This window comes from Watersipora subatra, chromosome 10, assembly GCF_963576615.1.
Source record: "Watersipora subatra chromosome 10, tzWatSuba1.1, whole genome shotgun sequence".
Taxonomy (NCBI): domain Eukaryota; kingdom Metazoa; phylum Bryozoa; class Gymnolaemata; order Cheilostomatida; family Watersiporidae; genus Watersipora; species Watersipora subatra.
Window position 1 is genome coordinate 52509543 of NC_088717.1, and position 12758 is coordinate 52522300.

The window sequence follows — 12758 nt, forward strand, 5'->3', positions numbered from 1 at the left end:
TACACAGGCTGGGAGGGGGAGGGGCTGTATACCATTGGTCATAGCAACCAATATCAAAAAGTTGTGATATTGTGATATCTATCTAGATTTCTGTAATTATATCTAAAAAATTATGCTGAATTTAAAAATCTAAACAGATTTTAGCTGATTGTCATAGAAATAGATGTATATCTATAAGCAAATGTAAGCCTATTACTTAATTTTGCAGATATTAAAAACGGCTTGGCAGTACTGCGATATTGGGCACAGCCGTAATATCATCAACAAATTCTTTAGAAAAATAATAACAGCAACATATTGCACACCATCGGTCACAATATACTTTGATCTTGTAAATTCGAATGATTATTCTTATAACTAAATCTTATAATAATCTTATAAAATCGAATAATTATTCTTACAATTAAATATTGTAATAATCTTATAAGAATCGTTAGAAAAATATCATTGTCATTTCCTTTACTTTCAATGCTTTGGACATCAGTTCAAATACCAAAGTACTCATTATAAGTGTCCAAAATGTCAGAGTTCGGTAGAATCGGCAAAAAAACACGATTACTTTTCAGTACTTCTACGCTAATTACAGAAACCTTCGGCAATTGGACAATGCCATAGACTGGTGAAATGTGCATGTTTTTTTCGTGAGATGCGCACGACCTAATGGTTCTACTCTCTGTCGCACGGCCTTATCGGCGCTTCATTGGCCGGTCTAAATTTTGATTAAAGATGGTTTGTCAAGTTTTAATGGCGATTTTAGCCCAAGGTAATCTGTCTTTTTAAGTATAATCCGATCAGATGGATTAGTTTTAGGATATTGCGTCAACTTTTTAAAGACTTGGTAACATATTTAAATAGGTTTATATCTGTTTTGTATCATTATACTTAAACAACTCTACACAAAAATGGTTAAATTTTTTGATGGGATTTCAGTACAAGGGTTTGGTAACGGCCGATGACGGATAATTTTTCGGGAGTTGTGTGCGCATATGCATCTATCATAAAGCTCCCAAACAATCATTTCGCTCGTGTTTGGTAGTGGGATAAATCTCCATGTTTGTCTGTGTGTGTACTTGTGTAGGTATGTCCGGCTATAGCTATTAAAATATTGGAATTAAAATCTAGCACCGCGATGGATTAGAACTCATGACGATTACAACCGCAGGTTTGTAATTTAGAGTCTACGAAGGCTCTTACGATTCATAGCTCTTACTATATACTGAATGCATCCTTTTCCCGATTTCACGCACTAAATGAAGTATTAATTGAAACTCTATGAGCTTTATTAACTCTATGAAACTCGATGCGCTTTCGTGAACTTCTATTTCCGGTTTTTCATAAGATTCAATTGTTATATCAGTAATAGCTAATACTTTTTCCGCGGACTTATTTTGTTTATGAGCTAATACTTTTATGTATTATCTCATGTAAGAATAGGCTCTACATTCGCTGTTCGATCAGACAAAGACAGTCCGACATCTCATTTTTAGACTCGTACCAGTATCGAGATGTACCAGTATCGTCGTATTCAAAGCTTCTGCTGGAACAGTGACCCTTTTTATACACTCACACTTCTATGCAAGAATTGTTATTATTAATTCTACATATTCAGGATTTTTTTTGTTTTTCTCAGTTCGTATTAATAGTAACATTACTAAATCATCTTTTAATGTAATCGTATTTTGCTATGGTATCGTTGCTAACTATTTCGCATTTACATTTAAACACTTTTATAGTTGTTTTATTTTGTTTCTTAATTTATTTGAGCAGCACAAAATATTTTCCTCATGATATGAAGTTTGAAAGTTACAGTTGTTTGACAAAATTTGAAAACTTTTACAGTCGTTTTATTTTTTCTCTTAATTTATTTAAACTGTCCAAAACACTTTTCTCATGATATGAAGTTTGAAAGTTAGAATGGTAACTGTTGTTATATGTTGAATAGAAATAAATTTTTGTGCGAAGACTTTTATTACCCGTGTAATGCTGGGCATTTAACTAGTATGAGTATATATACATAATTAAGAATCATCAGCATGACTGGAAAGAAGCAGGCAAGGAAACTGAAGTGGGCAACATACAGCATGTTTCTGCGCGAGCATCAAAATCTAATTAGCAAAACTATGAAAAATAATAGATAAAACAGTAATTGTAACAAAAATAAACTTGGCCTAAGCTGACATAGCGAGATTCTCAATAATACGTATGCTTTCAATAGAGGCAGACTTCCACGCCCTCCAGGTCAAAAAGACAACTAAGGCTAACCAATCAGGTAAATGCTACACTGCTACATACTTCAAAATATATCTACAATCCAGAGTTGTGCATTTCAGGGAGTTATGTACAAACCATAGAGTTATTTGCTCCTGATTATTACTTGTGAATCAGGTCCAACATTGACTGAATATTCATGTTCTTTAGCTGCAAAAAGGCAAAAAGAAGTTATATTGTAACGGTGGATGACCGCTGCAACAGAAAATACGCAGCGATATTTTCCGATAAAGCAAATTAGATTGGTAGAAACTTGACGTGGAAACAAATATAAACCAGCAGAGATACCCAAAAAGCTCTTGAAAAATACCAAAAATCTTTTTCATACCTTGAACAATTGATACATGCTATTTTATATCATAGTTAAGGTCCTCAATAGAAATACAGTTACAAAACAGTATATCCATGCAGCTACTGTATAAAACATAGTCGTCGATTGATGAAATTGTAAACCTGCTTGTTCTCCTATTATACACCGACAAAGTAGACATCATACACAGGGTTCAAACAAAGGTCGAGCATAAACAATGCCATGACCACTCAGCCATGACAGATCGGATGGTAAAGCATTTTTCATCAAAGGGTAAAGGTGCGGCCACACGCAACGATTTTTTTGTCGATTCTGACCGAAATCATGAAATGAACGAAAAACACAGAATTATTCGACTGAAATTCACAGAAGTGTCTGAGCTGTGTATGCACACCGAAATCGCCGACAAAACGCTTTAATTGGCTAAGCAAATTATTATCGAGCCCGACTCTAGCAGCTTTTACAAGTTATATAGTCCAAGACACGTATAACGACACACAATAAAAGTACCAGCGCATATTGACATAGTACATACGATGCAACTGCCTAGATTGCGCTATTGTTGATTCTTTATCGTTCGGACACTATGGCTACAAATCGTTTCTTTTTGAATAATAACAGTTTCTTTTTAAGCTGCAAAAGTTCCATTGTAGAAAGAGTTGCCATCTTTAGCGCAATTAAGCCAGTTGCATCGTATTCACTATAGCAAATTGCGTTAGTAAATTCTCTAATAATTTGTTTAGTCAATTAAAAGCGTTTCGTCGACGATTTCGGTGTGCATGCACAGCTCAGACAATTCTGTGAATTTCAGCCGAGTAATTCTGTGTTTTTCGTTCATTTCATGATTTCGGTCAGAATCAACGAAAAAATCGTTACTTGTGGCTTTACCTTAATACAGGTAGTAAGATGGCCACCTCGGTTGTATGACCCATTACCTCAAATATCTATAATATCAGCAGTGCATGATGGCAGAGTTGGCTCTCAAACTTGACTAGTGTATGCCATTGTTCAGTGGAAAGCATGGAGTAGTTAGACTATTATAGCATGAAGACCAAGTAGACAAGCGTATGAAACTGGTTAGCGGAGATGAGCTCAGAGGTAGCTTAGAAATATAAAGACAAAGACACCATCTATAATTTAAGCGTCGAGATGACAGGGCAAGAGCGAGCTAATACATACCAATCTTTTTGGAGATCGTCTTTCCTTTTTTTTCTGCAACAATACTATTATATTCACTAAGAATTCTGGTAGATCTGAAGAGAGCTAGTAATAACACTACACTAAGCTACCTTCGTCTGGTCGCGGCGCCAAACAACCTTTGAAGTAGATTGCATAGCCCAGAATACTAAGTTGTAGATAAAAGATTCACAGGCTACCAAGCCAGAGATGATAGAATGAGATTCGCAAGGGAATGTGAGAGATTCACAGGCTACCAAGCCTGAGATGATAGATTCACAGGCTGTCAAGTCTGAGACGATAGATTGAGGTTCACATGGGAATGCTTACATGCTAAGCGGATGTAAACACGAACAGAACTAAATAAATATAGGTAAATATAATTTTTAATAATCAGCAGTCAAGGACGTTTAAACAAATTAATAAAAAAAAAACAAGAAACACTTTTCTTGTTTCTGAATCCCACCAAAATCACTTCAATTTTCTCTCACCTTTTTTGTAGATGGCGAGGCCTTTCTCTTGACTCCTTTTGAGCTTGATTCATAACTCTCAGCCGAAGGAGATAAATTTTGTGTTACCGCTTGCTCTGACGGTTTCTGAGGAGTTTTTAATGGACTCTCTACAAGTTACACAACACCGCTTCATTTAGCCTGCATTCAGATTGGTGATTAACAACTAGTAGAGCTTTAGTGGTAGCACCTCGAGCTGCTAGTCGCATAAGCTATAAACTTGTTGACCCTGAAACTCTCAATGTCTGATTTAAAAAAGCTCCAAAACCTGAACTCATACTTCTGGCATCTCTGGCTCTCAATAGCCTTACAGCTGAACTAACAATTTATCAACAGCTAGCAAGAGCTGCAATGAGTCGATCAATGAAAAAAGAAGAGCATTGGCTAAGGCGGTCTATTGCCTGGGTAATCAATTAAACGAAAATTTGATACGGTGGCTCTTGGAACATAAGCTAGCAACATTCACTACAATTATAGTACATTTCTCCTGGTTCTAATAAATAGAATTCGACCGCATAAAGTCAACAGGAAGGCCCAGCCAAACTATGTCAGTTGCACCACACCTGGAAAATGTGGAACTCATGAAGCAATTTATAGCCCCTGTCAGCCCGTATCTAGTGGTAGACAGTGTGTACTACTGAACAGTACAGTACCTGTGCTAGCAAGCTCCATGAGAGCCTGTGCAACACCCACAGTGTCATCGCTGTCATAGTGAGTCTCGTTGCTATGCCTCCTCGCCACGCCACTCGCCACCACAATGTCTCGACCGAGCTGGTCGTTAGAGAGACGCGTGGCGAGCTCGCCGCTGCTGCCAGTGCTGCTGAGTAGGTCATTCGAGCTGTCGTCCAAAATAGCATCAACTGCCCGGCGCAAGTCACTGCTTGAGATCTCCGTGGGAATGCAGTTCTTACCTTTGGGCGTCGACTGCACAGAAAGTATTATTAGAACATGTGGGCAAAATAGGAAATTGATACGCAAAACATTGTTGTACAGACCTCATTGTTTATGATGTTCTGTTCAACTCGAGAAGTCACCTTTGGAAGCATAAATAAGATAAAAACAAGGGTCAATAAGGAGCTGCTTATTACCTCTCACCCTCAATGAAGTAAAAGATCCGCAATAACCCTTAATGGTGTCAAGGATCTGCAGGGATCCTTTAAGGGATCATAAAGGATCTGCAGGGACCCTTTACTTCTCCACACTAGTAAAAACCAGCCACTTCGAACTCATGAGGAATAAGTATAGTTAAAAAAAAAATGTTATAGCTAATATGTTATAATGTTAAGTGTTACAGTTGCATCGAAGTTCCAGTGATGAGCGAGTTATCATCGTGCTCGCGGATTCTTATATACGAAGAGGGGCCCGCTCCTTCGTCTCGGGTACTGTCTGGTCCTTCCTTTTTCTGGCTGGCTAATGACTGACTCGTTTTGACTGTTGTTGATCTCCCAAGCAGGCTAGGCCGTGCCGCCGACCTCTTGGTACGAAGCGTTAGTGTTTCGATCTTAACCGTTGATCATTCGATCCGGCTGGCTAGGCCAAGTTGTTGGCCAGCTGGCTTTCTCCCAGGCAAGCCCGGGCCAAAAAAGGGACCCGGTCGGCAGCCCCCTAATAGTTGAGTTAGCATAAGGTTATCAACTCTAGCCTTAAATCCACTTCTTGTTTATTCAGCTCATACCCATTTTATCATGGTTATCATGGTTTTCTCGGTAGCGCCACGAACCATCCAATCATGAGCCTAAATGGTGCCGTAACAAGTAGACCATCATGTATAAGAGATATATATAGGTTTATACACATATTGGATGGTGCACTAAAACTATTCTAGTCTTACGGTTTATTGAGAGCGAAACGATCATTCTCCCTAAGTGAATGAGTATAAACGTTGGTGTAACTTAATGAGCAAGGCTTTACCTGCCCAGCAAAGGCTTTATCTGCCCAGCGAAATTCTAGCAACGATTGCTAAAAACGACCTTACCCAGACTGCAGCCTCGAAGGCTTCATACCAGATTAAACTGCAAAAAGCTTTTGCCAGGAGAGACAACCACTACAGATGTGATAAAAGTAAAAATGTGATAATGGCATTGAAGTGTGCTAAATCACATTTCTGTTGCAAAAACTACTGCTATCGCCAGCCAAACCTTACTAAGTGAAACAAGTGGCAAGTGTAACATTACATTCCAACCAGCCCAAAACATGGCAAACAAAACCGGCACCCGTTTCGTATGTTGTATCTTGTATACAGGTAGTTGCTGCGATCAACTTTATCGTTTTACAAGGAAAATATTTAATTCATACAGATAGAAGAGGGAGCATAGAGAATCTGTATATATATATCTCCATTTACATTTAAACACCTTTACAGTTGTTTTATTTTGTTTCTTAATTCATTTGACCTGCACATAACATTATCCTCATGTTATGAAGTTTGAAAGTAACAGTTATTTGACAAAGTTTGAAAACCTTTACAATTGTTTTATTTTTTTCTCTTATTTTTTTTTAAATTGCACAAAACACTATTCTCATGATATGAAGTTTGAAAGTTAGAATGGTAACTGCTGATATATGTTAAATACGAATCAATTTTCTGTGCAAAGACTTTTAGTACCCGGGCAACGCGAGGCATTCAACTAGTTTATCATATACATGCACATTCTTCAACTTTATTTTCGATATACATGTATAAAACTTTTATTCTTTTCTTCCTACCATAGACATTGATGTCTAGAAAAAAATGTAAACAATTGATTTACATTGACATAGAAGGTGTGCGCTTTTGTATGACCAAAGGGGTGAGTTTGGAAAGATCTTGAAACGGATGAGGCAATACACGTGTACTTTACTGTTTGTATAACGTAAAATCCTCACAAGTAAACTTTTTGTAGGAGCGTCTACTGTATAACCAAAATATGCACTAGCAACACTGCAACTGTATCCAGCACTGCACAGTAGGTAATACTACCACTGCATCAATACTGCTTACTGTCATTAAAAAATAGTAGTACAGCATGTACATGTATTACTGCAGTATTAAAAGGATGCAATGCAATTATCCTGCATACTACATGGCTACGACACGCTTACTACTGCTACTGCACTGCTAATGCAATCACATAGATATAAAGGCATGAATTTCCTGTAACTGCAATGCATTTGACATCTGGGCATCAGAGATTACTTATCAATGCACAGTTATGTTTTTTTTGTGTTACAACCCTGATTTACAGTATATGCTGTTTGGACTAAGGGCCACGCTGGTTTCACTCGCACACTTTAGCTTCGAACAGAGTGATTAGTTTCCTATTCTAACAACTTGATTAGCAAACACTTTGCACACCTCTTTCTCTCCTCTCTCTTCCCTTCTCTCCATCTCTCTCCCTCCGTCTTCCCCCTTCCCTCCCACTTTTCCCCACCCTCTCTCCCTTTCCCATGATCTCCCGCTTCTCCCTCTACTCTCTTTCTTCCCCATCTCTTTCTCTCTCAGTCTCTTTCTCTCTCAGTCTCTTTCTCTCTCAGTCTCTTTCTCTCTCAGTCTCTTTCTCCCCCTCCTCAGTCAGTTAAGACAACTAAGACGGCCTATTGTTGTGCTCATCAGAGCTGCGCGCGAATGTTGAAGTGATTTCTGGCTCTCGCTGAACCAGATTCCTTCTGCTGACAGGAAGGATGTAGTATCCAGCAGGCAAGAACATGTCGAGACATGCTAACATATCCATTCTGTTGCAACGACTGGCAGATAGAGAGGTTTATCTGTCCTCACCTTTTAGATGCGGCCACAGTGCATCGCTGGTAGGGTGTGGTGCCTTTACAAATGTGATTTTTGTTTTTTTAAGTATGTCCAGCTCGCCCTCCCCAGTTGTATGGAAACTGTTGGTTTAGTGGCAATTGACCCAGCCCATGTACCTACCGGTGGTACCGGATCATATGTACTACTAGTAGCAGGTACTTTTAGGCATGACCTCTAAATTTGACAGAAAAAGTAGGTGGACACTGATAGTACCACAAAGATGAGACACTTGTTCAGCTTGCGACATTCATCTATGCCACCTGCAGAACTTGCCAAACTAACCTGCCCAACAGTGATGCTAGTTATACTAGCTCTCTTGCCAGCTGTTACTATAGATGGAGAGTTTCTCTTGCTAGGGGTGCTCCTCATTCCAATGGCAGGTCCTCCTTTTCTTGCTATAGGAACCATTCTACGTGAAACCTTGGTCCCGCTTGGCCCCTTGCCACCTGAGAAACACATATACCACTACAGACAACTGACACATATGATTGGGTGTACATATCAGCAATGGGGCTGCTGTACATATCAAGTTAGACAAACAACCTGGGTATGACAGAAAACCTATTTTGATCATAGAAAGGCTGAGATAAAACGAACAGACAAGGTTAGATTGCAGAAAACAAGAATTACTAAAAGAAATGTCAAGGCCATCATACTTGTTCTTGGAGAGCGTCTCAGTGACTGTGAGCTAGGACTATGGGCGACAGTTGAGGGAGAGAGAAAAGCTGGGTCCACCAATGGACTCTGAACTGGGGTAGAACATAGTCGGTTGTATGGAAAAGGCGACGCTACCGTAGGAGTGCCAGCGAAAGGCAACTCTAAAATTGGTATACATTGAAAAAAGTTATTGCTGGCATGCAACAGAGATTTATTTAGTAGAACAATGAAAGACAACAAAGGCTCATCACGCATGCTTTGAAGGTTGACTTGCAACAAAATTCACATTACAGTTATTTGGTATCAAAAGATTCACCATGTCTTACTCTGCTGTGTTGTAGGTGCAAAATATGTGGAAATGTGATTACAAGCTCTTAAAAGCTAAAAACCGAACAGTTAACCGCAGCCATCACGAAAATGTCGTAGATTGGAATCCTTTTCCAAAACGGCTCAAATGGGACATAGTTGAACACGATGGCTTCTGTTTACACTTTCATGCAACCTCATTCGTCGTAATATTTTTACAAATTTCCTTCACGCATTCAATAAAACCCTGTCTACTGTCCTTATGCATCTGTTTCATCATCATTGTAATGCTATCACTTTGAGCAATGATATCTCAAAACCTACCGTGAAGACTTGTTTAATTTTTTAACCTTAGCTCGAAGGAGAACATACATGTATTATCCTCTGACAAACATGAGGAGCCTGTTGGTCACCTGTGATAGTCGAAAAATGTTGCACAAATTGTTCACGCCATTTGGCAGGAAGTACGGGTCACATGATCAGATTACGACTAGATGATTAGACCAGAATGAAACGAAACTGTAAAGTAGCGAGCACCTATATTCGAGACGGACTTTCCGGTAGAACCCGAAATGTTAGTGATAAACTAGTGCTACAAGACGTTTTATATTGAGCCTGTTATTGGCCTTTAATTTTACGTGATAACATCATGTGTCAAAAATACAACCACAATGTTTAAGTACGTCATCGAAATAAAGAGATTTCAAACTACGGCGTTTTTGTGATGGCTGCGATTAACTGTTCGTTTTTGAGCTTTTAAGAGCTTGTAATCACATTTCCACATATTTTGTACCCGCAACACAGCAGAGTAAAACATGGTAATCATTTTGATACCAAATAACTGTAATGTGAATTTTGTTGCAAGTCAACCTTTAAGATTACATATTTATTCTACATTACAGATTTTAAAATTATATAGATAGTGTGTGCATCTGAATTAATCTTTCGGTGAAGCATGCAAATACCTGAGTACACCTTTTAGTACACCATGCAAGCAACTGAGTACACTTTTACACGTAACATGGAGAGAACTGAGTGCGCCTCTCAGAGCAGCAAGCAAACAAACTATATCATTGAGCAGATTATACAACCTTCTGACTCCCTCTTCAGGACGAAATGCAAGCACTTGACTACATCTTTTACAACTCATGCAAAGTCCAGTTGAAACCTTACTGCACTTATGCATAAATTAGATGACATGCCTCAATTCAAAATGCAAACAGTTGACCATGCTTTTTAATGCAGCACTCAATCATCCCACACAAGCACCTGACAGACCCTTCAACACAGCATACAAGCACCTGACATGTCTTTCAGTGTAACATGCATGCGTATGGCTATAATCCTTAGCTAAGCGGGGCACACATTTGACAAGACGCTTCATCAGGGCATACAGGATAAGAGAAAAGATTAATGTTTGTTAACCTATGAGCTCTAGTAATTCATATCGTAACTCATAAAAACACTGAAACTTGCTTCGGACATTTACTGAACCTCTCCAGAAGCAAATATGAGGATGAAGATAACTTCTATAAGTGGCAATAAAGCACACAGGAACATGATACATCCAAATGTTGTTTTCCTCATGAGTAGATGATGCTCAGCCAGAAACAGTGTTAGAAACATGAGACTAGGGTGGGATTCTAGCGAGTCTGCGGTTCTGTTTGCACAGCTCAACACAGCAGCTTTAAAAATGAACTTGCGCAAAATCTTTAGTAAAGTTTGTGAGAATCGGTAGAAAACTTGATCGCGATTAAAACGCTAAGATCAAGTGAGGAAAAATACGATTATGACATCTATAGTAGTAGATAGAAAGATTCAAGAATAAAGACGCGTAACAGGACGATTTGGACGATTTGAACGTTATAGCTGATATCAACTATTGCGATGATATCAACCGGTTACGTTACGTCGTGCATACATTTCTTTTGAGCATTTCAACTGCGATCATCTTTTGTTGATTTCAATCTTGAGTCATCAGATACTTTCTGATAAAATCTACAAAAAGTCTTCTGTAGTTCATCTTAAAAGGAGTACTATTAACTCACCGCATATCACACGCCCCTTAGCACAGCATTTGCATACGGCCCAGAGCCGCGTGGTGCAGCTTTAGTAGGCGTCATACAAAACGTTTCTCATTAGTGAGTTGATAATTAATTAGCCTATTGTATTTGTACTTAAACAGAAGGAAACAATCATCTGTCTGCATCGAGCCAATAGTAAACATGTTTACAGACCATGCTGAGCTTAGTTTCGCTTTGCAAAAACTTAATTTTTTTATTGCAATTTCGCTTCGAAATGATCAGCCATGTCAGACGCATTACGACTCCGAAGGGTCCAAAATTTATGGATCAACAGACTTCTGATGATTACGCACTAAGCAAATGTCCTAGTAACAGTGATTATACTATTTGTAACAATAATAATATCGCTATAGTAGTAGTTATAACTAGACTGATACGAAACATTCTCACCTTGTTACTAACGCTAGTAGCGGAAGGGGCCGACAGACTAACCAATTTTTCAAAACATTTTCTGCCTTTTAATGGCATCAGCTGACGTAAAATTTCATAACGATGAATTTTATTTTGAAATCTCTTTCACAGGCCTTGTGGTTCAGAGGTTATAGCGACTTACACGGGTCATTATCAAATACTCAGTTTTACCCAATATTTAATTGTGTCTAGATAAAAAAATTAATTGGGTAGCGACAGTGTTAATAAATGAATTATCTCCAAGATGTGCAGACTCAGAAATGCAATTGGCATAAGCATTCTGTGAGTATCAAATAAGCTATACATCAAAGGAGGCTGCAGCGTCATGTCCAAACCCGTTTTAGTGATTCCTGCACAAATATGGAATCACGTTTGGTTAATGGTGGCAGGAGAAGTCATCTCATGCCACCATTAACCAAATCTTGTAAAGGTAGCCCAGTACGAGTTATTTCCAGCTATTTTACAGCACCTTGTTTTTTCTACTTCATTCGCTTCAGTACTTGCTAACTCTACTAACCTCCGACAGATGGTGGGGTGCTCAAACCCAATGCATGAGATGACTTCTCCATCTCTTCATGCAGCAATCCCAGAGGAGACGAACATCCATAGAAAGGTACTTCTGTTGGTGGAGTCTCAGCGGGTGTTCCCGGCGATTCAAGCCTCAACATGGAGCAATCAGGAGAAAGAGAATACTACAAGTAAAGCCATACCTACACGTATACACATCTATATACATGTACATATTTCTCAGAGTATGCGGATTTGTCTGTAATTCAGGCTATAGTGCTCGGTGATTACTTTACCGATGCGGCCAAGCATTACGATGCCCCTGTTAAGAAATAGTTTTTGTAAAGTTCAATTACTATATCTGGGGTCAAGGCCAATTCTTCGCACGCGGACAATTATATTGTCTCCGTATATATCGTCGTATTCAAAGTTTTGATGGAGAACTTCTAGTGGAACCTTTTTTTATAGACACACACTTCTATGCAAGAATTGATATTATTAATTCTACATATTCAGGACTTTTATTTTGTTTTCTCAGTTCAGATTAATTGTATCATTACCGAATCATCTTTTATTGTAATCGTAGCAAAACTGACTTAATTTAGCTATTACTTGCTAATTATTTCACATTTACATCTAAACCTTTTTATAGTCGTTTTTTTAATTATTTGACCTGCACGAAACGTATTCCTCATGATATGAAGTTTAATTGTCGTTGGACAAATTGTGAAAACCTTTACAGTTGTTTT

The 12758-nt window shown here is 38.5% G+C and overlaps 1 protein-coding gene across 1 annotated transcript; it reads right to left on the minus strand.

Annotated features, from left to right (window-relative positions):
* Positions 1 to 1960: 1960 nt before the first annotated feature.
* Positions 1961 to 12174, minus strand: LOC137406418 (uncharacterized). The gene is made up of 7 exons (XM_068093000.1): positions 12020 to 12174; positions 8701 to 8862; positions 8327 to 8490; positions 4917 to 5187; positions 4246 to 4373; positions 3758 to 3790; positions 1961 to 2418 (listed from the first exon to the last, which is right to left on the minus strand). Exons 1-7 carry the CDS (start codon positions 12168 to 12170, stop codon positions 2371 to 2373), a joined length of 957 nt encoding a protein of 318 aa, XP_067949101.1. The 5' UTR covers positions 12171 to 12174; the 3' UTR covers positions 1961 to 2370.
* Positions 12175 to 12758: the final 584 nt, after the last annotated feature.

Excerpts from the sequence above, each read along its gene's own strand:
- LOC137406418 (XM_068093000.1), bottom strand. The coding sequence starts at position 12,170 with ATGTTGAGGCTTGAATCGCCGGGAACACCCGCTGAGACTCCACCAACA. Across the intron at positions 8,863-12,019 it reads CACCCCACCATCTGTCGGAG|AGTTGCCTTTCGCTGGCACT; the intron begins GTTAGTAGAGTT and ends TACCAATTTTAG. Across the intron at positions 8,491-8,700 it reads GAGACGCTCTCCAAGAACAA|GTGGCAAGGGGCCAAGCGGG; the intron begins GTATGATGGCCT and ends TGTGTTTCTCAG.